Source organism: Chlorocebus sabaeus, chromosome 10 (genome assembly GCF_047675955.1).
Source record: "Chlorocebus sabaeus isolate Y175 chromosome 10, mChlSab1.0.hap1, whole genome shotgun sequence".
Taxonomy (NCBI): Eukaryota; Metazoa; Chordata; class Mammalia; order Primates; family Cercopithecidae; genus Chlorocebus; species Chlorocebus sabaeus.
In genome coordinates, this window is record NC_132913.1 from 103406319 (window position 1) to 103427412 (window position 21094).

At 41.0% G+C, this 21094-nt stretch overlaps 1 protein-coding gene across 1 annotated transcript in view; it reads right to left on the reverse strand.

Moving 5' to 3' along the window:
- Positions 1–1939: 1939 nt before the first annotated feature.
- The window catches only part of MREG (melanoregulin), a 70885-nt gene continuing 51730 nt past the window's right edge, over positions 1940–21094 (reverse strand). Inside the window, exons 3-5 of the mRNA XM_007966190.3 lie at positions 4205–4295; positions 2747–2910; positions 1940–2179 (exon numbers count right to left, since the gene is read on the reverse strand). Coding sequence (XP_007964381.1) covers positions 2045–2179; positions 2747–2910; positions 4205–4295 — 390 coding nt within the window. The 3' untranslated portion in view covers positions 1940–2044. The remainder of the gene's footprint in view (positions 2180–2746; positions 2911–4204; positions 4296–21094) is intronic.

Sequence of the window (21094 nt, forward strand, 5' to 3'; positions counted from 1 at the left end):
GTGAGAGAAAATATCTGCAGGCTAATTTTACATAACATGAGACAAAGATTAAGCACTAAATATAAAAAATAAAACTTTTAGTTTACTTATTAAACTAGGAAGAATTTTCCTGAAACATAGCAGTTAAATTGGTCTGCAATGCATTAATAAATGGAGAATACGGATCTTGCCTATGAAATATTTTAAACACTGTGGATGCTACCAAAAAGCTCATTGGTATACAAAAATTTTCAAGTCACAATCCTCTAAGCAGACTAAATACAAGTTAGTTTTTAACCTGAATTCAGAAGTGCAAAATCTGTAAAAATAAACATATTGTCATTGTTCTCAGCAATCTATGGATTAAACTTACAAATCCTTAAAGTCTTTTCAGTAAAATGAACCATGATCTCTTGATAAGTTCCTTGCTTAAGTGGCAAGTAACTTTTGAAGCTGGACTTCTCAATCTGTAGAGAAAAGCAACCTGCATTTGCAGCATTGCTCCCTTTTGAAAATTATCTTCTGAACAGAAGAAGGTCCAGCAAAGATCTTCAGTGCAATACTCTCTGCATATGTGCAAAAGTCTGCATGAGAGTTCCCCCCACAGGTGTAGCTGCCAGCCAACGAACCAGAAACAGATGAAAGACAAGAGAAGAAAACAGAGGTCAAACATTTCAGTTTACAGATGCTATTCCAGATAAAATGCCAAGGGCATGGCCGGGCACGGTGACTCACGCCTGTAATCCCAGCACCTTGGGAGGCTGGGGCAGGCGGCTAACAAGGTCCGGAGATCGAGACCATCCTGGCTAACATGGTGAAATCCCATCTCTACTAAAAATACAACAAATGAGCCGGGTGTGGTGGCACACGCCTGTTGTAGCCCCAGCTACTCCAGAGGCTGAGGCAGAGGAATCACTTGAACCCGGAAGGCGGAGGTTGCAGTGAGCCAAGATTGCGCCACTGCACTCCAGCCTGGATGACAGAGCAAGACTCCATCAAAAAAAAAAAAAAAAGCCAAAAGCTTTTGGAATAGAAAAGGACAATATACAGAGATGAGAGAACCAGATATCAATAATGTTGGGAATTTAAAATGCATGTACCACACATGAACACAGAATTCTTTAAATGCAGCTGTAGGAAGTTCCATTTGGGTCTCCCTTCTGAGCACTACTCCTTGTCATTTCCTTTTTTTTTTTTTTTTAGACGGAGTCTCGCTCTGTCACCCAGGCTGGAGTGCGATGGTGCAATCTTGGCTCACTGTAACCTCACCAGCCAGGTTCAAGCGATTCTCCTGCCTCAGCCTCCTGGGTAGCTGGGATTAAAAGCGCATGCCATCACATCTGGCTATTTTTTGTATTTTTAGTAGAGACAGGGTTTCATCATGTTGGTCAGGCTGGTCTCGAACTCCTGACCTCATGATCCACCCACCTTGGCCTCCCAATGTGCTGGATTACAGGCATGAGCCACCACGCCCAGCCACTCCTTGTCATGTCTGTCATCTGATACATCTATACTTCTGAATAATCATAATTGATACTCAAAGCGATGCCCTGACACCTCCAAGGTTCTACAAGGTGACCAAATCAGAGAGGTCACATCATGTCTAGTATTATTTTGGGGTTAGCATACATTTTATAATAATTATTTTAAAATTGGTAGTCTGTTTTGAGACTCAATGACAGCTCTCTCTATTAATCATATTGTTTTATGAACTGGAAATAGTCCACTCTGTCAGTAGGATTCATGATCAGAGATTATGATACAACCAAAACCAAAGCTGGGGCAATGGGGTCTTGGAATGGAACCACCCATTATGAACTATCCATCTGACCAACTCTGTAACTTTCTCCCTAAATGTGAGATCACCAAGGTGTTTCAGTGCACCCTGTACAATTCATGGGGCAGGGTCCTCAGATTAAAGACTTTACATTTATGTAGAATTCATTATCATTTTTCACTAAGCAAACTCTCTATTTGCTCACTCTCTTCTACATGTGATTGTCCAACTTTGGTTGACTGCTGAGTCCTCATGGAAGAATTCCCATTCTGTCCCTGAGCCTCTCCTTTAGGGACTTGGAAATGGAAGGTAGTGCAGTTCTTTCTGGCCATCTGCCAGGCATGGAACCCCAGGCTTCTTGGGGTAAGTTCGACGAGCAAGCTTAAAGAACTCTTCTGCAGCATCAAGTGCAATGAGACGGTCCTGCGAAAACAAACAACAAACCAAAAACCTGCTGGCAAGATAGGAACCAAGACATGTCAATAGGAAAAATCAATCTAACAACAACAAAACCTACCCTGGAAATGACAATGATCAAGTAAGACGTTTATTAATTTTTTCCTAACAAATGTAGAGACACACCTTAATCCTTTACTTACATTATCCAAGAAATATTTCCCCACTCCTTAACGTCCTTTCAGATTATTTTCTAGTCTTATAGGTTATATAAACAATACTTCTCACATCTCTTTGACCTACAAATGGTTCAGAAAACAGACTACACAGTAGCATCCACTGAAAAAATACAAACTCTTGAGCTGGAACCCAAGCCTCAGTAGGTCTATGTGTGATACGGAAATCCGAACTTTTAAAGCTCTTTAGGTGATTCTGATGCTGCGGGCCACTGGGAATCAGAGTACATAATGCCAGCATCTGCCACCTCATATGTGATAGTGATGGTGGTGCTGGAATAAGTAGGATAGTGAATAGTTTTTAAAAGGCAAACAATTGAGGCAAAATTAGGGCAGATGAAAAAAAGCATCCACTTACCACAACAAAGAGATATCTCTCTGAGAGCTCCCAACTTGTTGGGAAAATATTGGTTTCTTCAGCCAGTTTTAACAACATCTCTCGAGCTTTCCTTGTGTTTTTCGAATCACTGATGGTGCTGAGTTTAGTCACTGACAACAAAGAGTCAGCTTCCTTTTGAAAACCTAAGGTAGAAAAATGTACCACTCATGTATAGTAGTCCCAAGTTAACAAGTGTCCCACAATATGGTCCCCACAGGAGATTACAAGCAGACCCATGTGGATTCTGTACAAGTATAAAGCATCAGAAAACTGAAGCCAAAGGCACCATTCCATGTGCTGCCTCCCAGATCTCTGTGATTGCCTGAATATTTAATTACAACTCTTTTGGTATTTTTTTTTCTCTTTGTTAAGTTTTCCCTCAGAGACTCAGATACTCATCCACCAGCTGCTTGCCACCTTGTTTCTGGTTTGAAGCCCTCTTTCCTGTCCTCCCTACTGTTTACCTTCTCCCCTGTCCCCAGAATTCCTACCTGCCTCCCAGCCTGCAAAGTGGTTCCCTCCAGGCTGTCCTTCTCCAAACCTAGATTTCCTTCCTCAGGGTAATATGATTAGCTGGTAAAAATCACTTACCCAAAAGTATAAAGAACTCAAAGACTTAAACCTACTTGAGTAACTTACATTGTTTAAAAAAAAAAATGGCTATTAGCTCACAACAATACTGGATGTGCAAAGAGGGCAGCGGTCCCATCCCATCCCATTGCATGCCAACCAAAGCAACAGAGACTGGTCACATGGCACCCCACACTTGAAAAGTGATGATGCCAAGATGTCATGTTCTCTTTCAAAGCAAAAGGATCAAGGACTTCAGAACCGATCAATTCACTTTTTAAACACTGAAGCAGGATTATTTTATAATGTGGAGGTCACATTTATTACATCACAATCCTGGGACAACTGAGAAAAATCATTATCATTAACCATTAGTGATGAGGGCAGGTATCCAACCTAATGTCACAAGTATTTTTGCCAACCTTGAAGCTTTTCTTCCATATTTCTTCTGAAATTCTACACTGAGTTTTGCTGTCTGTCTTGCAAACAATATTTCTCCCAACCTGCTTCATCTTACAAAGCTATGACTAATTGGCCAACACCCACATCTAATTAAATTAATGTACAATGCCAAAAAAAAAATAAATGGTAGTGCCTATATGACTGCACTGGCCTGTGTACCCTATACTAGGGACAGATGGAGTAACACATGGCAGAGTGTATCCAGAAGACATGGACTGGTGACAACAGAAACATCAAGCATTTACGCTTGAGGATATAAGAGCAAGATTGGGAAAATAATTAGTACACAGTAGCCTGAATCAGTCAATTATTGACATTCCTTTTATAAAAACCATGGTGGAGAAACTGAAGAAAAATGATCACAACTAGTTATTTTTACCATTTCACAATCTTTTTCAGACTTACCTAAATCTTCTAAGATGCGCTTCCATCTGTTTCTTACTTCCCTTCGAACCTGCCGCAGGGTATGGATATCATAGTTGAGTTTCTGCCACTCCTGTAGGAAAATAAAAGTTTAGTTGTTTATACCTCTTGGCTCAAACCTCTATCTCATTCCCAAACTTCATGTTGCTTAAACACACGGCTCTTCTCTTTTATTAATCTTCAAAGCATGCCTAAAAGAAGAGAAGGAGACGGATGAGATAAAGTTGATAGGAATAGTATCAGCTTCCACTGCTGGAGAATCTGCTCTGCACCAGGTGATACGGCACCTTGCATAAACTATCTTACTGAAACTCTTCACATTACATAGTCTCTCAACTTAGTGATCTCACTTGTAAAGTGGAGTTAACAATGATAAATATTCCATTTAAGAATGTTATAAAGACTGATGGCATACAGAAAGCACAATATCTGCACACAGTGAGCACCTAATAAAATCTATATATTATTAAAGCCATTTTACAGATACAGTAACTGAGGCCCAAAGAGCTTCATTGGCTAATCCAATGTCATCAGCTAATAGGTATCAGAATAGATATTTGAACCCCAGTCTGGCTCCAAAGTTCATAAGAAACTGACACACACAAAAATCTATGTCTCCTTTTGTAGTCAGAATAAAGTAGACCTGAAAATCCCAAGTTTCTTGATTCCTGGGCAATGTTTCCTTCACTATATCTCAGCAACATTCTTTTTTACTTATATTCCTTTGATAGGATGAATCTGTCACAAATTCAACTTTATCAACTGATTAAAGTTCTTTATCAGTCCTATGTATAGGATGCCATCATCTTGTTCCAATATAGAACTTGAATCTTTTAGGAGCATTAGGATCTTTATTGAGATAAGTGTGCCTTTAAAATGTCAAAGAAATTTGTTTTTAACGAGCCTTGTCACTACGGAGCAGTCATTTTATAGAGTATACCTTTTATTGTTTCTTAGCAAAGACATTAACCACACAGCTATCCTAATGCACAGCCCAAAAGAACATCATTCTAAATGCTCAATTTAGGACTCAAGTTATATGATATTCTGACTCCTCTAACTGAAAATGTTTCAATGATGCCATTATTTCTCTACAAAGTTCTGTTCAAGGCTTGCCTTGTTGATTGCTAATCAACTCACGACTGGTTAAGAAAACCCAATTTAGCTGCCATTCCCAAATGTTTATAGATACCATTTTGAAAAAAAAAAAAAAAAGGTAGCAAAACAAACTGTGTTTTGTTATGACTGCATTTTAGATCTTGAATCTGCGGATGTGCCATCAGCAGGCCATGGGCTTTCAGCTATTTTCTAGAAGTCAGGAAGTGGCAAGTTTGAACACTTTCGCCTGGTCCTCTTGTATTTTACCAAAGGCATGTTGAATGTGCATGTGCATGTGCACGTGTGCATGGTGATTGGGGTCAGAGACAAAGTCTGTGACCTTGGAAGAGGGCAAAGTTAACTAAGTCATATAAGAAATATGCAACCCTGGCCATATCTTTAGCATCATGTTAAAGCATACCTATCTCATCTCCCACAGACTATAAAAGTTGTAGGGGAAAAAACTCAAGTACTGCTGTCTTCATTGGATGGGCCTTATTATACTTACTTGGCCACTCAGTATAGCATATTGGAAAATACTGCGGGTGCTGAGCCTGAGTGTCTGGGTTTGAATCCCAGCTCTGTTATTTACTGACAGCCTGACGTCAGAGAAGTTCTTAACCTCACTGTTCCTCAGTTGCTTCATCTGCAATATGGGGATAATAAAACTACCTACCTCATTGGCTTATTGTGAGGATCAGATGAGTTAATACAAGCCCTTAAAATGGAGGTTGGTCCACATGCTCCTCCAAATCAGTGTAGCACAATTAAGAAACAATCCTAGGTCAGGCGCACTGGCTCACACCTTTAATCCCAGCACTTTGGGACACGGAGGTGAGCAGATCACTTGAGGTCAGGAGTTCCATACTAGCCTGGCAAACATGGCAAAACCCTGTCTTTACTACTACTACTACTACTACTACTACTAATAATAATAATAATAATAATAATACAAAAATTAGCTGGAGGTGGTGGCACACACCTGTAATCCTAGCTACTCAGGAGGCCGAGGCAGGAGAATCGCTTCAACTCAGGAGGCAGAGGTTGCAGTGAGCTGAGATCACACCACTGCACTTCAGCCTGGGCGAGAGTGAGACTCTGTCTAAAAAAAAAAAAAAATCAAAGGGCCAGGTGTGGTGACTCACACCTATAATTCCAGCACTTTGGGAGGCTGAGGCGGAAGGATCACCTGAGGTCAGGAGTTCAAGACCAGCCTGGTCAACATGGTGAAATCCCACCTCTACTAAAAATACAAAAAATTTGCCGGGCGTGGTGGTGTGTGCCTGTGGTCCCAGCTACTCGGGAGGCTGAGGCAGGAGAATTGCTTGAACCTGGGAGGCAGAGGTTGCAGTGAGCTGAGATCGTGCCACTGCACTCCAGCCTGGAAAGCAGAGCAAAACTCTGTCTCAAAAAAAAAAAAAAAAAAAAAAATCCTCCAGAACTCAGAATTATTTCTACTATGAGCATGGAGGACATGATACATTACATTATGCAGTATGCAGTTTGTGAGAACCTCCAGAAGAAAAATTTATCTGCTCTAAGTATCAGATGGTTTTATCTTTCCTAAAAATTATTTCATCTTTCTGGATGCTGTAAATTTTATAACTGATCCGTTTTCATTTGTGCCTGAAAATTTCAAGTCCTTTCATGAAAAAAAAAAAAAATATATATATATATATATAGGATTTCACAAGCATTTTTGAATTACTTCAATTTCTGGCTACTTTTTATGTCTTTATTCATATTTTCCTCTTTCTTTCCTGTCTTATTCTAGTTTATCTCACTATACTTTCATGTAAGTTGCCTTAACTCCTTTTAGATAAAAATATGGCAGTAAAATAAGCGAAATATTAGGAGGAGTTACACTGTGCTTATTCTCAATGAAAATGACCCTGCTTTCTGGAATTCATGAAAAGTGACCAGATTCTTAATCACACTTGATTAGAGACCCACTCAATCCACGGATGAGTTGCCTCATATGTTCACACAACTTTAACTTGTGAAACGAACCACTAGGTGGCTTCGCCAACTTGCAATTAGAGGTCTCTACCAATTTTTCTTTTAGCTCCATAGGCTGATGTCTTAGGCCTTGTAGCCCTTGTTCTAAGCGCAGCCAAATCTCCATTTTTCAGAGACCCATTCATCATTGGATTATCCAGACTTTGACTTCTAAAACATCCTTCCCTTCCTGCTGTCCACCTATTAGTCATTTTGCTATTCCTAAATATCCACAATGAATGTTACATGAATTCATTCAATTTCAGTGCCTGTTATTCTGATAAAACATTTTATGGGGAAGTAACACACAACTAGTAATCAATATGAGATTAAAGATCTGCTAAGGATGAATCCATAGTTGATGCATCTTTGGATCCCACCTTCCCCTACCATGGTTTGGGGACAGCTTGCACATGACAGGTGCTTGTTAAAATTAGTGGAATGAAAATATGGATGTCATACTTCCATATTATTACTGTCTTCTTTTGACAGAATAGTCATGAATAACCATACATGAAAGTATCTGGAAATTTTATGCAAAATTTAAAGCTCTAAAACAACTAGAAGCATTGGTAGGGTTTTAACTAAGAATAGGCACTTGGTTAAATAATTGGTAAGAGGAGAATCTGGATTCCTCTTAAACATGTGACTCCAAAGAATTGGATCTTGATATGGTTTGGCTCTGTGTCCCCACCCAAATCTCATGTTGAATTGTAATCCCCATGTGTTGAAGGAGGGGCCTGGTGGGAAGTGACTGGACCATGGAGATGGTTTCTAATGGTTTAGCACCATCCCCTTGGTGCTGTCTGTCTCATGATAGAGTTTTCACAAGATATGGTTGTTTGAAAGCATGTAGTGCTTCCCACTTCTCTCTGTCTCTCTCTCTCTCTCTCCTGCCACCGTGTGAAGAAGGTGCTTGCTTCCCCTTCACCATTCTGCCATGAGTGTAAGTTTCCTGAGGCCTCCCAGCCATGCTTCCTGTATAGCCTGTGGAACTGTGAGTCAGTTAAACCTCTTTTCTTCATAAATTACCCAGTCTCAGGTGGTTCTTTATAGCAGTGTGAGAACAAGCTAATACAGATCGAAATGCAGCAAATGAAAAATAGTGATGTAAAAAATTTTATCCAATTACGTCTCTCCACAACTAAAGAAACTAACTCCCCTACTCCCTGGCATTAGAACAAGTCTTCTGATGTCCCTTTCCAATTTTTAAATAGTAATGATTTATTTTTTTAAGTTTGAAACAAATAATTTGAAAATAACAGTTAAAGGTCAATTACATGTTCTTCCCAAGTGACTTCAATGCAATTCTACCAGACATCAAAAGCTAAAGTCTTATTTTCTAAAATAATATTATTTGTTTCTCCTTAATTTCTGAAATAATATATTCTAGTCAATGTGATGCCGTGGCCCTGAACTTTAACAATGGGTAAATTAACAAAGGTGTAGCAAAAGAAAACATACTGAGCTAATTTCATAAGATACCTGAGAACAAGTCAAACTGAAAAACATAATTGAAAATCAATAACTGAAGATGTTTATAGCTGAATTCTTGGGGGTTTTTCCTCATCAGTTGTTGGCCAAATCAGATTAGGGTTGCTAGATAAGAAGGTTGAGGCAACAAGATGAAAGGCAGAAAAAACTCAATGTCCTGCCACCATCGATGGCTAATTCTCCTCTAGCTTTCGATCCCCAGGAGCTGACCTTGACCTTGAGTCCTGATTTAAGCTCCTCAGATCACTTTCTCATGCATAAAACTAAAACAGCATTTGATTCTTTGACCAGCATCTTCCCATTTCCCCCACCCTTTATTCCCCGGCAATGACTGTTCTATGTTTCTACGGGTTTGATTTTTTAGGTTCCACATATAAGTGAGATCATGCAGTAATTGTCTTTCTGCACTTGGCTTATTTCACTTGGCGCAATGACCTCTAGGTCCACCCATGTTGTCACAAGTGGCAGGATTTCCTTCTTTGTTAAGTCTGAATAGTATTCCATTGCAATATATTTAATAAATTATCTTTATCCATTCATTCATCCAGAAACACTTAAGTTGTTTCCATATCTTGGCTATTGTGAATCATGCTGCAATGAACATGGGGTTACAGATATACATCCCCACGGTGTATATATGGTGACTATAGTTAATAATACTATATTGTTTACTTGGAATTCAAGATGATTTTAAGTGTCCTTACTGCATGCACACACGTGGGCACACACACTGATGGTAGTTATGAGTGGTAATGGATGTGTTAATTAATTTGACTGTGGCAATCACCACACAATGTATATGCATATCAAAGCATCATGTTGTATATCTTGAATATATATAATTTTCACTTGTCAATTAAACATTTTAAAACACAACATTTGATTCTCATCTATATTATTGATTGTAGATAAATGGGATAGTTTAAAAGTACTTTTTATTTCTTATAAAAAGGTGACTTACACACTTCAAGAAATATACTCTAACAATAACATATACATTTTAAATCACCTTAAACTCTTAGGAACATCTTCAAAAGAGATCAATTTATTTTTAATTATAAAAATAATATCATCACATAGAAATAAAACAACAAAGAGAACAGAAAGATACAAAATGAAAACTAAAGGTTTTCATTTTTCATTTAATCCTCTTCTTCCAGTCTAATTCCTCAGTGATAGCTACTGTTCAACATTTCTTCTTCTTCTTTTTCTGATAGCTGCTTCCATAACTCCAAGAATAGGCTTATACTTCCAATTTTCTCATGTGTTAACTTTAAACTTCCTTGTACTCCCTCTATGAACAAAGAGTAACTTAGCTTTTCCTCTGTGCACACGTGCACTCTCTCTCTTTCTCTTTCTCCCTCTCTCTCTCTCTCTCCTATCTCATTGCAAGGAAGGCTAGAAAAGTGAGGAAGCAGATTATCAATAGTACTTTGGACAACCACAATTCATCGCCTAAGGTTGGCACCTTGCTGCCCCAAACAAAAACTGGGTTCTGATGGCAAGGAAGAAATAAAGGGCATGAACACCAGGGCAGCTAATATGTTTGCCACAAGTAATATGATGTTTTCTTTGCCAACATCTGTTATCCCCTTCTCCCATCAATTAAGTACACCCAGACTTTCCCCTGCAGAACAGTTATAGTCTTAGCTATCAGAGCAGACACTGATTGGCTTATGCCAATAAACCCATTTTGGCTGTATATTAGAATCATCCAAGGAGTGTTTTAAAATAGCCATGGATGGGATTCACTTCCCAGACCAATGACATCAGAATCCCTTGAAGGGATTCCAGGTTTGCAATCCAATGACCTAAGCAAACTGGCATAACCTATTGGTTCAGGGATGGGCACAACTCAAGCCAAAAGAGAGGCAGTGAAATCCATGAAGCTTCTGGAGCAATCAGGAATGGTGTTTTCTCTCTCCTGCATAATGTGATATGAAGCTGCAAAATCAGGAAATGCTCTCATCACTTTGATTAGCCTGAGAAGAGCCAGATTAAACAAGAAGTAGCACTCAGAGAACAAAGTTGAAACAATCACAGAGATATAGAGCCTATGGATATTCTGAGCCTCTGGGTCAATTCTCGTCTGAAGTCAGACCTACTTCAGGAACTCTCTGTTATCTTAGCCAATCCATTTGGGTTTAGACAACTGGAGTTCTTTTTCTGGCCCTTGCATTGGAAAGATTCATGTTGCAAAGCCCACTCATTGAGTATATAAAGGACAATATAGATACCACACAAAATGTTAGTTTCATATTTTCCCACCCTCGCCCTCAGGAAAAATTTTCAGTGCATGGATTTATCTAGCTGGGAATAGATAGGGCTTACAGAGGATGCAGTGTTAATGGCTCTGCCTAGATCCCCATCTTTCTGTCCCAAAAGTGTCTTAGGCAATGACACAGATATAACAGCAGCCCTTGTCTGTAGCCAGGGCTTACTTTATGGTACCTCCCCTGAATTCTGTCCAGCAGAGCAAAGCCTCTGACTCTCATGAGATGTTGCTATAACAAAGGAAAGAGGTGGCTTATATCTAATTGGCTAATTTCTTCCGAAGATTCAAGCAAGAAGGGTCTAACTATGATTGATTTAACCATTCAACTCTCGTATGAAGACAGGTTGAATCCTTCTGGCTGGATGTAATGACCAGTTCAAAGTTCACGTTTGATTAAAAACTTGGAGCTAAAATCTATTCACCATCTGAAGACCAACCATTAAGATGACTTTGTCTTTTGTCTTTCTTGGATGGTGAAAAACCATCTTCAGAGGAAGATGTTCAAACTCAGGCTAAAATGATCCTTATTGTATTTGATCCGTGAACAACTGGAAGAGTATCAGTCAAAATGTTATAGATGACACTCTGGTGAAGTTAGGTAATTTGTCCCATGCCCAACTGCAAACAGCAGCTAAGCCAGAACTCAAATCTAAATGCATCAAATTCCAAAGCCCACAGACCCTATAAAAAAGAAAAAAACAGAAAAGAATGACTATTGTTGTTTCCTCAAGTCCTGCTTCTTTTTTCTTATGCATTCAATTGTTTTATTTTATTTTTTTAGAGAAGGAGTTTCACTCTTGTTGCCCAGGCTGGGGTGCAATGGCACGATCTCAGCTCACTGTAACCTCTGCATCCTGGGTTCAAGCAATTCTCCTGCCTCAGCCTCCCAAGTAGCTGGGATTACAGGCATGCACCACAATGCCCAGCTAATTTTGTATTTTTAGTAGAGATAAGGTTTCACCATGTTAGTCAGGCTGGTTTCGAACTCCTGACCTCAGGTGATCCACCCACCTTGGCCTCCCCAAGGCTGGGATTACAGGCGTGAGCCACCTCGCCTGGCCACATTCATTATTTGTTAAGGTAATACATTTATATGATTCAAAAAGTACTAAAGGCTCTGTCCCCCAGTCACTAGTATTCTCTCTAGAGGTAATTAATGTTACCAATGTTAGCAGCATTTTCCCCATAAACAGTAGCATATTATACCTTGCACTTTTCACTTTATAATATGTTTTAGCAATCAGTCTTTATGAAAATGTAAGATTTGGGCTCTTTCTTTGACTTTTTTACCATTTGGTATAGACAGAAAAATATTTTCTAACATGTGTCTTAAAACTTGAACATTCCTTAAGATTTTTTGCTTCCTAGTCATTCTTTCCAATATCACCGTTGAAAAGCATTAAGCTTCCACATGGATTCATGCACTATATACAACCCTTTGGGAATTTTCATTTCAACGCAAACCACACACTAAAAGAATATGCCACATGGCTGGGATGCTGACAACACTGCTTTACAAAAATTAAATACATCTAAATCACAGACTAAAAATTAGAGTTGTTAACTACTTTTACTTGAAAGTGGCAACTTCTTGGTAAAATGAATTATTTGAATATGATGACTGTTGTCTCTTTCCTTCCGGTTTTCACCCATTGACATCATCTTATGCTGCTTCTACTTAAAATGAAGAGGGATCATCTAAAAGACAGAAAAACTGTATTGACTGCTTCTCCAGTTTAGTCTTCTCTCATTTTGTAGGTAGTGGGAAATATCAGATAAGGTAGAGAAAGACATATAATACACGGTGAGGATCTGGATTGCCACCAGCATCTAAGAAATCCTCTCATGTTTGCCTTTCACAGACAAATGTGAAACAGATGATGCAGACTAGGGTAGTTCTGCCACTACTAAAGAGTACACAGAACTGTTGATGTCAGTCTGGAGAAAGGTCTCCAGTAATGCACCGTGGGGCTCAATTTTGGAGCTGATTTTTATCAGTGACTCGATGAAGTCAAAGATCACAAAAGTAGAAAGGATTACTACTAGCACATGGAATTATAATGTCAAACGTATAACAAATAAAGCCTGTGAGGCACAATCTAAAGACCAAAATTTATTAGGAATAAATAAAAATACACTCTATTTTTAGGTTGAAAAAAATCAACACAGCCAAAGCAGCAGAACCAGCTACACAGCAGTTCATGTGAAAGAAAGGCTGAGGGCTTGGATAAACCAAACATTACAATCTATCCAAAATGTGACATTCATGAGGATTAATGAGTTTAAGAGATTAGAGTGGTCCCTAGGAAATAGTAAATACTCTGCAAATATTACATCTATCTATCTATCTATCTACCTTCCTACCTACCTACCTATCTAATCTATCAATCATCTATCTGCCCTTTTTTGCAGATGCCTTTAAATCCTTTTTGGGTTTTGTCAGGCGATACAGGAAATAACATGTTATATTGAAATAGCCTGTAGAAATTAAATTTCTAGAAATTAAAAATTTTATAGTACATTTCATTTCTTTTGGTGTTGCTCGTTGTTGTTTTTGGGATAGTGTCTCACTCTGTTGCCCAGGCTGGAGTGCAGTGGCATGATTGTGGTTTACTGCAGCCTTGACCTCCCAAGCTCAAGCAATCCTCCTGCCTCAGGCTCCCGAGTTGTTGGGACTACAGGTGTGCACCACCACGCCCAGCTAATTTTGTTTATTTTTTGTAGAGATGAGGTCTCACTATGTTACCTAGGCTAGTCTCAAACTCCTGGGCTCAAGTGATCCTCCCGCCTTGGCCTCCCAAATTGTTGGGATTACAGGCGTGAGTCACCATACGTGGACTAAAAATCATATAGTGTGTTTCTATATAAAGTCTAAAAATTATACTTCAGTGTTCCAGTTGGGGAGCGCTATGTTACCCTATGAGACAGATACCCTTATAATCCATCTTAAGATGAGGAAACTGAGACTGAAGTAACTTCCCCAAGCGCACACAGCAGGTAAGTGAAAAGCTGGGATATAAAACTCAAACAGTCTGGTTGTGCGGCCGACACATTGAGCCACCGTCCACCCTGCCTCTTCAAACAGGACGGGAGAGGGTGGGCAAGGGAGGAAGGAAGGAAAAGAAGTAGAAAAAATAGAGAAAAAACAACTGATTTGAGAAAAGATCAACCTGAAGCCACGCCTCCTCAGCTACGCCTGAGGAGGAACTAGGAAAACACGACTGAAATCTGGGGAGAAACAGAACTTTTCTAGAGGCAGAGATTCCTCGCATCCAGCAAAGGATGCTGCCAAACCCAGGGACGATCTTTTTCTGAAGGGTGGATTCACGGGACACAGCGCCCTGGTGCTTCCTCTGAGGACCTCAGCGCTCCTCTTCCTCCTCAGAGCCAGTGGCAGGACCCTCCAGCCCCTCCTACTTTTCCCATCCCTCCCTCCCCCACACCCTCCTCTCCATTTTGTCTCCACTTCATCTCTCAAGGAGTTTGATGAAGGCAAATCATTCCCCTCAAGAGGAAGAAAGAGAGGAAGTGGTCAGGAGCCGCAGAGGTCTGAGATTCTAAGGACGGAGGAGAGAAGGTAAATATTTGGGACTGAGCTGTGATTGTCTGCAGCAGGGAGGGCTGTGAGACTCCCTGATACTTTTCTGAAATGAGGTTTCAGGCTTCCAGACTGAGAAACCCCCAGGAAGACTTACCTAAGGTACTTCCTCTGCTCTTCCCACTTCCTTCCCCCAGTTCTTATCTCAAAAGGAAGCCTCTCCTTGGAAACTTCCCTGGACAGCATGCACCCTTCTTCCCCCAGGCCTGTGAGATTACAGCGTTACAAGAACTCCTGATTCAGAACCCAGCCAAGTCCTCTTCAGAGTTCGTGCAGCAAACCAGTTTCACTCACTCACATGATGGGCCTCTTCCTCCCAGAGTTAATCAGCTGCACATTTTAACAAACATCCAAATGCTTGACGGCATTTGCCAAACCCAAGAGAAAAAGGATTCTGCAAGAAACAAGCTCACTTTTCTTCATAGGACAGCTGGCTGCACTGATGCAAGCAGCCACAGCCCCCTGCCCTTAACGAACTCCTTGACCTCCTCAAGCTCCAGTCCATTCTCCATCCCTCCCTTCACTGCCAAATGGCTTAGACTGGGAGCCTCCGTTGCTCTTCTCACTTCCTCCTACCCGCTGATCACCAGCCCCCAGCAATCTGCCTTCTTCAGGCCTGCTCTCTATGGAAAAGGCTAAGGTATTAATACTTCTCCCCATCCCACTAGTGACCTGATTTAGGGGAGTGTTATAGTCCTTTCCAAAGACCCTCACCACCTCTAAAGTATTTAATCCTGATGGCCATACCCTTCTTAACATGCCTTTCTAGGTTTCTATGGGAAAGGGGAAAGGAGATGAGCATTTATTAAGTGCCCACTGAGTGCCATGGGTAGTAAGTCCTCCACCACCCTGTGAGGTGGGTATTATTATCCCTATTTTGGGGAGGAAAGCGACAGTATCCTGCCTAGAGTCTAAGTCAGGAGGAGCTCTGGGATTCGGGATCTGCTGCCTCTAAAGTACATCCTCCAGCTGATCCCCCTCACTCTCAGCTCTCTTCCCTCTGCTGGTTCCTCTTCCTTCATCTCTTCCTTTGCAGTCCTTTCCTAAGGCTCTGTCTTAGGTCTTCTTCTCACCTCTCTCTCCCTAGATAATTTCCCCTAATGCCTCAATTTCTGTTGTTATTACTTCTCTCTAGTGACACCTAAGTCTCTTACTTTAGTCCTCACCCCAGGCCTCAGCTCCAGGTCTCAGTTTCCACCTTTCTGCTGGATGTGTCCAAGTGGATGGGCTGCTGACATGTGCATGAGCCCAATCAGACTCCACCGTCCTCCCACAAGTCACCCTTCCACCTTATGTTCCCAAATTTGTCAACTGCTGCTCCCTCCCTTAATCCCATCTTCCAAATCTAAGCCAGCCACCTCAACTTGTTGATTTTCCCTCTGCACAAGATTCGTACTCTTTTCCGCCTTAATTGGCCTGAATGCCTGCAGAAACTGGTTCCTCTGCTTCCAGAAGCTAAATTCTCCAATCTCCTCCCAACCTGCTGTCTTCCCAAAGATGAGACTGGGTCACTTCCCTCCCTGCAAACTTCAGTTGTTTCATACCGCTTACTGAATAAAGTTTCAATCCCAAGAAGGTTACCCACGATCTGGCCTTTCTGGTCTTATTCCCAATGACAGCCCTCCACACATAGTCTGCCTCTGACACTTGGGATCACCACTGTATCCTCCAGCACACCTTGAACCTGCATGCCTCGACCATGTTCATTCATGTCCTCCTTCCTCTGTGATCTAAATCCTACTCACCCCTCAAGGCTCAGCTCAAATGCCACCACCTCTGAGAAGTCTCTGCTGTTCTTACCAACTGAAAGTAACTGCTGCTTGCTTTGAACTTCCTCAGCTCCTTTACGAAAATTGTTGTAGAGTTACTGACTGTACTGACTGTATAGATACTCCCTTTTTTTTTTTTTTTTTTGAGACAGAGTCTCGCTCTGTCACCCAGGCTGGAGTGCAGGGAAGACGAGGGATGGGGGATCATGCAGAAGAAGCTCCGAGCTTCCTTTAAACACACCTGGGCCTGGATGGTGTCATCTTCTTCCGCCACTACAAAAGCTGACTTTCTGCATCTACCAGCCATGGTGTGCAAGTGAAAAAGATAGGATCGTATTTCACTGTTCCTAGACAGCTGGTGCACTCGTTAACTGTCTGCCCTCACCTCAGCCCAAATGGAAAAGGATCAAATGACACAGCAAAGAAACATAGTGACTTAGAGGATAAGCAAGAGACTGGACTAACCTTGGAGTAGCAGGTGGGAGGGGGTGGAGGCCAGGGGGGCCCTGTGCCCAGCGACCTGGCACCTTCAGGACTTAGAGGGGCCCTCAATAACTCCCATCAATGGTTGCTTTATGCTTTAGCTTGGATGTCTCATCACCCTGGAGCACTCACTTTAAGAAAGGTTTGTCTGTTGGTAACCAGAGCTGATGAAAATGAGCCTTTTTGGCTGGGCAGGTCAAACTCAGATGTAGGTATCTCTCTCCATGCCTCATTAGACCTACCCATTCAGTGAGATGAGAACCAGCTTCTAGGTATAGATTCACACATAGGTCTTTTTTTTTTTTTTTTTTTTTGGTTTGTTTTTTGTTTTTTTGGTTTGTTTTTTTGAGACAGTGTCTTGCTCTGTCACCCAGGCGGGAGTGCGGTGGCACAATGTTGGCTCACCACAACCTCCGTCTCCCGGGCTCAAGTGACTCTCCTGCCTCAGCCTCCCTAGTAGCTGAGATTACAGGTGTCCGCCACCATGCCTGGCTAATTTTTGTATTTTTAGTAGAGATGGGGTTTCACCATATTGGCCAGGCTGGTCTTGAACTCCTGACCTCAAATGATCTGTCTGCCTCAGCCTCCCAAAGTGCTGGGATTACAGGCATGAGCAACCGCACCCAGCCTCTCCTCCTTTCTGACCCAGAGCTATCTACTTGCCCTTTCACTGAATCCCAGGAAAAACTGGGTCTTAGCGGAGTTCACGATGCCCCCAGGCCTAGGACTACCTGCTGCTCCCATCACCAGGCCCTAAGGCCCCACCCCAGATGCTCTGATACTTAAAAGATTAATAAAGTGAAATCTGGGGAGGGGGGGGAGGTTCATCTCTATATACCATGCAGAGCCTCAAATCCCAAATTGCACCTTGGAGTTACTGCTTAGAGCACCTTAGACAGGTACATGCATAGCCTGGTCACTAATGCAGTCCCACCACTCTTTGCAATGCTTATCTGTTTTTACTCTGAATCCGAGCTAGAGTTTTGACCTAGAACAGGTCAAATGCGAAGGCTGAGTAATGCTGTTCCAATTCTATTTATTTTTATTCCACGGCTCCACTTGAGTTCTGGAAACAGACTGCTTTGCAGCCAGAGGCCCCTGACCTAATTCTTTATCCTGGTTTTAACCAGATTAAGCCAAGGGAGAGCTCACAGCTCCTGCTGCCCAAGTGTGTCTGCAAAGCCATGGGAAGGGGCCACTAAGCATAAGATTCGAGCTAGTTTTGTCTAATTTGGGGACTCCCACCTCATGTACAGCTTTAGGGTTAAAAGAGCAAAACTCAGGATGAGATTTTGCTATTGCTGTCAGTGGGAGGGCTGGGGCTTGCCATTTTCCATGTGATATTATTATTCCTAATCAACTAGTTGGAACCACCTCCGAGTTCTGGGGCTCTGCAAGGAGGAAAGATAATTAGTTACAGCAAAGACAAAGGATAACATGACTAAATTCCTGCTCGTGAATAGAAAAAGAAGACTTACATTTCTAACAAGGCAGAAATAGCCAATTCGTTCAATTAGTTTAAGCATGTACCATTGGGAAAGGCCACTTCTTCAAAGTAGTGACCCAAATTTAATTTGAACTCTGAATCCAGGGTAGAGAAAACATCTCAAACATTTTGCTATGCCTCCACATCCAGACCTGTGCTGTCCAATACAGCAGCCAATAGCCACACATGGCTACCGAGCACCTCAGTGTAGCTGGTCCAAACTGAGATGGGCTGTAAGGGTAAAATATGCATCAGATTTTTGAAGACTAAAGAAGAAAGGGCCAAGCATGGTGGCTCATGCCTGTAATCCCAGCAATTTGGGAGGCCAAAGCAGATGGATTGCTTGAGCCCAGGAGTTCAAGACCAGCCTGGGCAACATGGTGAAAACCCCGCCTCTACCAAAAATATTGTAGTCCCAACTACTCAGGAGGCTGAGGTGTGAGGATGGCTTGAGCCTGGGAGCGGAGATCGCAGTGAGCCGAGATCGTGACCATGCCACTGTACTCCAGCCTGGGTGATAGAGTGAGACCCCATCTCAAAAAAAAACAAACAAAAAATGGAACTTTTATATTGATTACATGTTGAAATGATAATTTTGTTATATAACTGATTAAATTAGACTATTAAATTTAATTTCACCTCTGTTATTTTTACTTTTTTAATGTGGCTACTAGAAAATTTAAAATGACTTATATGGCTTACATTGACTTTTTATTGGGCAGTGCTGATCTACTCAACATTATACTCAATCGTTTAATTTTAAAATATGGCAAAACTTGCAAAGGAATGTCTCTTTAGCCTAATACCACCAGAAAACACTCTCGTGTGGATCCTTCAAGATTTCGGGCCCTCTCCAGGTGATAGTGGAGGTGAAGATTCGTCGCCCTTTTAGTTCTATAGTTGAAGCGTGTCTTTCAGTTTACAAAAATGCTTTCATAACCCTAATTCATTAACTGATAACTACACCTAGACCAACGTCATTGCTTTGAAAAGACCCCTAAGACAAGAAAAAAGATAAATAAATTTGACTAAATACAAATCTGAAACTTCTATATGTGAAGGGAAAGAAATAATAGTGTCTTTCGTTTTACAAAAATGTTTTCATATCCATAATCTCACTTAACTGACAGCTACACTTAGACACACGTCTCATTACTTTTAAAAGACTTCCAAGACAACAGAAAAGATAAACTTGACTAGTAAAATTTTGAAACTTTTATACAGTTATGGAAAAAAAAATCACAATAAAATGGCAAGAAAATATCAGAAGTATTTGATATAAATATAGCAGGGGGATAATATAGACAGAAAGTCAGGCCAGGCATGGTGGCTCACACCTGTAATCTCAGCACTTTGGGAGGCTGAGGCGGATGGATCACTTGAGATCAGGAGTTCAAGACCAGCCTGGTCAACATGGTGAAATCCCGCCTCTACTAAAAATACAAAAACTTTGCCCGGCATGATGGTGCATGCCTGTAGTCCCAGCTACTCAGGAGGCTGAGGCACCAGAATCGCTTGAACCCAGGAAGTCGAGGTTGCAGTTGAGCCAAGATCACACCACTGTACGCTAGCCTGGATGTCAGAGTGAGACTCTGTCTCAAAAAAAGAAAGAGAGAGAGAGAGAGAAAGAAAGAAAAGAGAATCACACTAATGAGCAAAAGACAGTGAGGTAATTCACAAAAATATCAATTAAGATATAATATCCACCCTATAATAATCAAAGAAATTCTCAAACAATGAACACTGTTTTGCTATTGTTGTCTAGCCAAATTTTCTAATAAAAATAAAATGAAGTTGCCAGTGCTTGAGAAGGTCTAGTGAAAGGCGCTATTTTGTATTATGATTGAGTTATAAAATTTTTGTCACTTTCTGTGAAAACTATTTGGCAGGATGTATCAAAGCATATAAAAATGGGCAAAATCTTTAACCCAAGAATTCCAGTTCTAAGAATCTAGGTAGGTAGGTAGATAGGTAGATAGATAGATAGATAGATACATAGACAGATAGATAGATAGACAGACAGATAATTTCTTTTCAAAATACCAGAAGAAAAATGCAATAAAATAGTACAATAGTATTTATCTCGGCTAGGATTACGTATGAGTGACTCTTTTCCTCCTGTACTTTTCAAATTTTCCACAATGCTCACGTACTTCTTTTATAATCAAAACAGAAACTTTAAAATCCCTAAGAATGATTATTTTTAAAGCTTTCTTTGTAAACCTAATCTAGCATCTAATTAGCTCAAAAATGGAAAAGTCTAGGTCCGAGTACTATTATAATTTACATTTATTTTAAAAGGTATTTGCTGTGTTTAGGATGGCAACTCACAGGCCATAGCTCCTTTGATTTCAAAGAATTTTGTTAAACTGAAAGTCCTATTGACAAATTTGCAAGTTCCTGTGCATGTCCCCGAATTCAGCCGAAAACACTGTTGCTTCTGTGGGGCATTGACCCTGTATTCCAGGATCTCTGCCAGCCTCAAAGGGGAGGAGGCAGACAGGGAGCATGGCGACAGCAAGAACAAGGTGACGACAAGGACAGGAGCCCCAGCAGAGTTGAGGTCATCTCAGGGGGTAGGGGAGAACATTCAGCAGAGATAGGCAGGGGATACAGAGGGAGGAAGGAAGAGAAGAAATTAGAAAGTTAAAATGTGCTTTTTTAGAAAAAC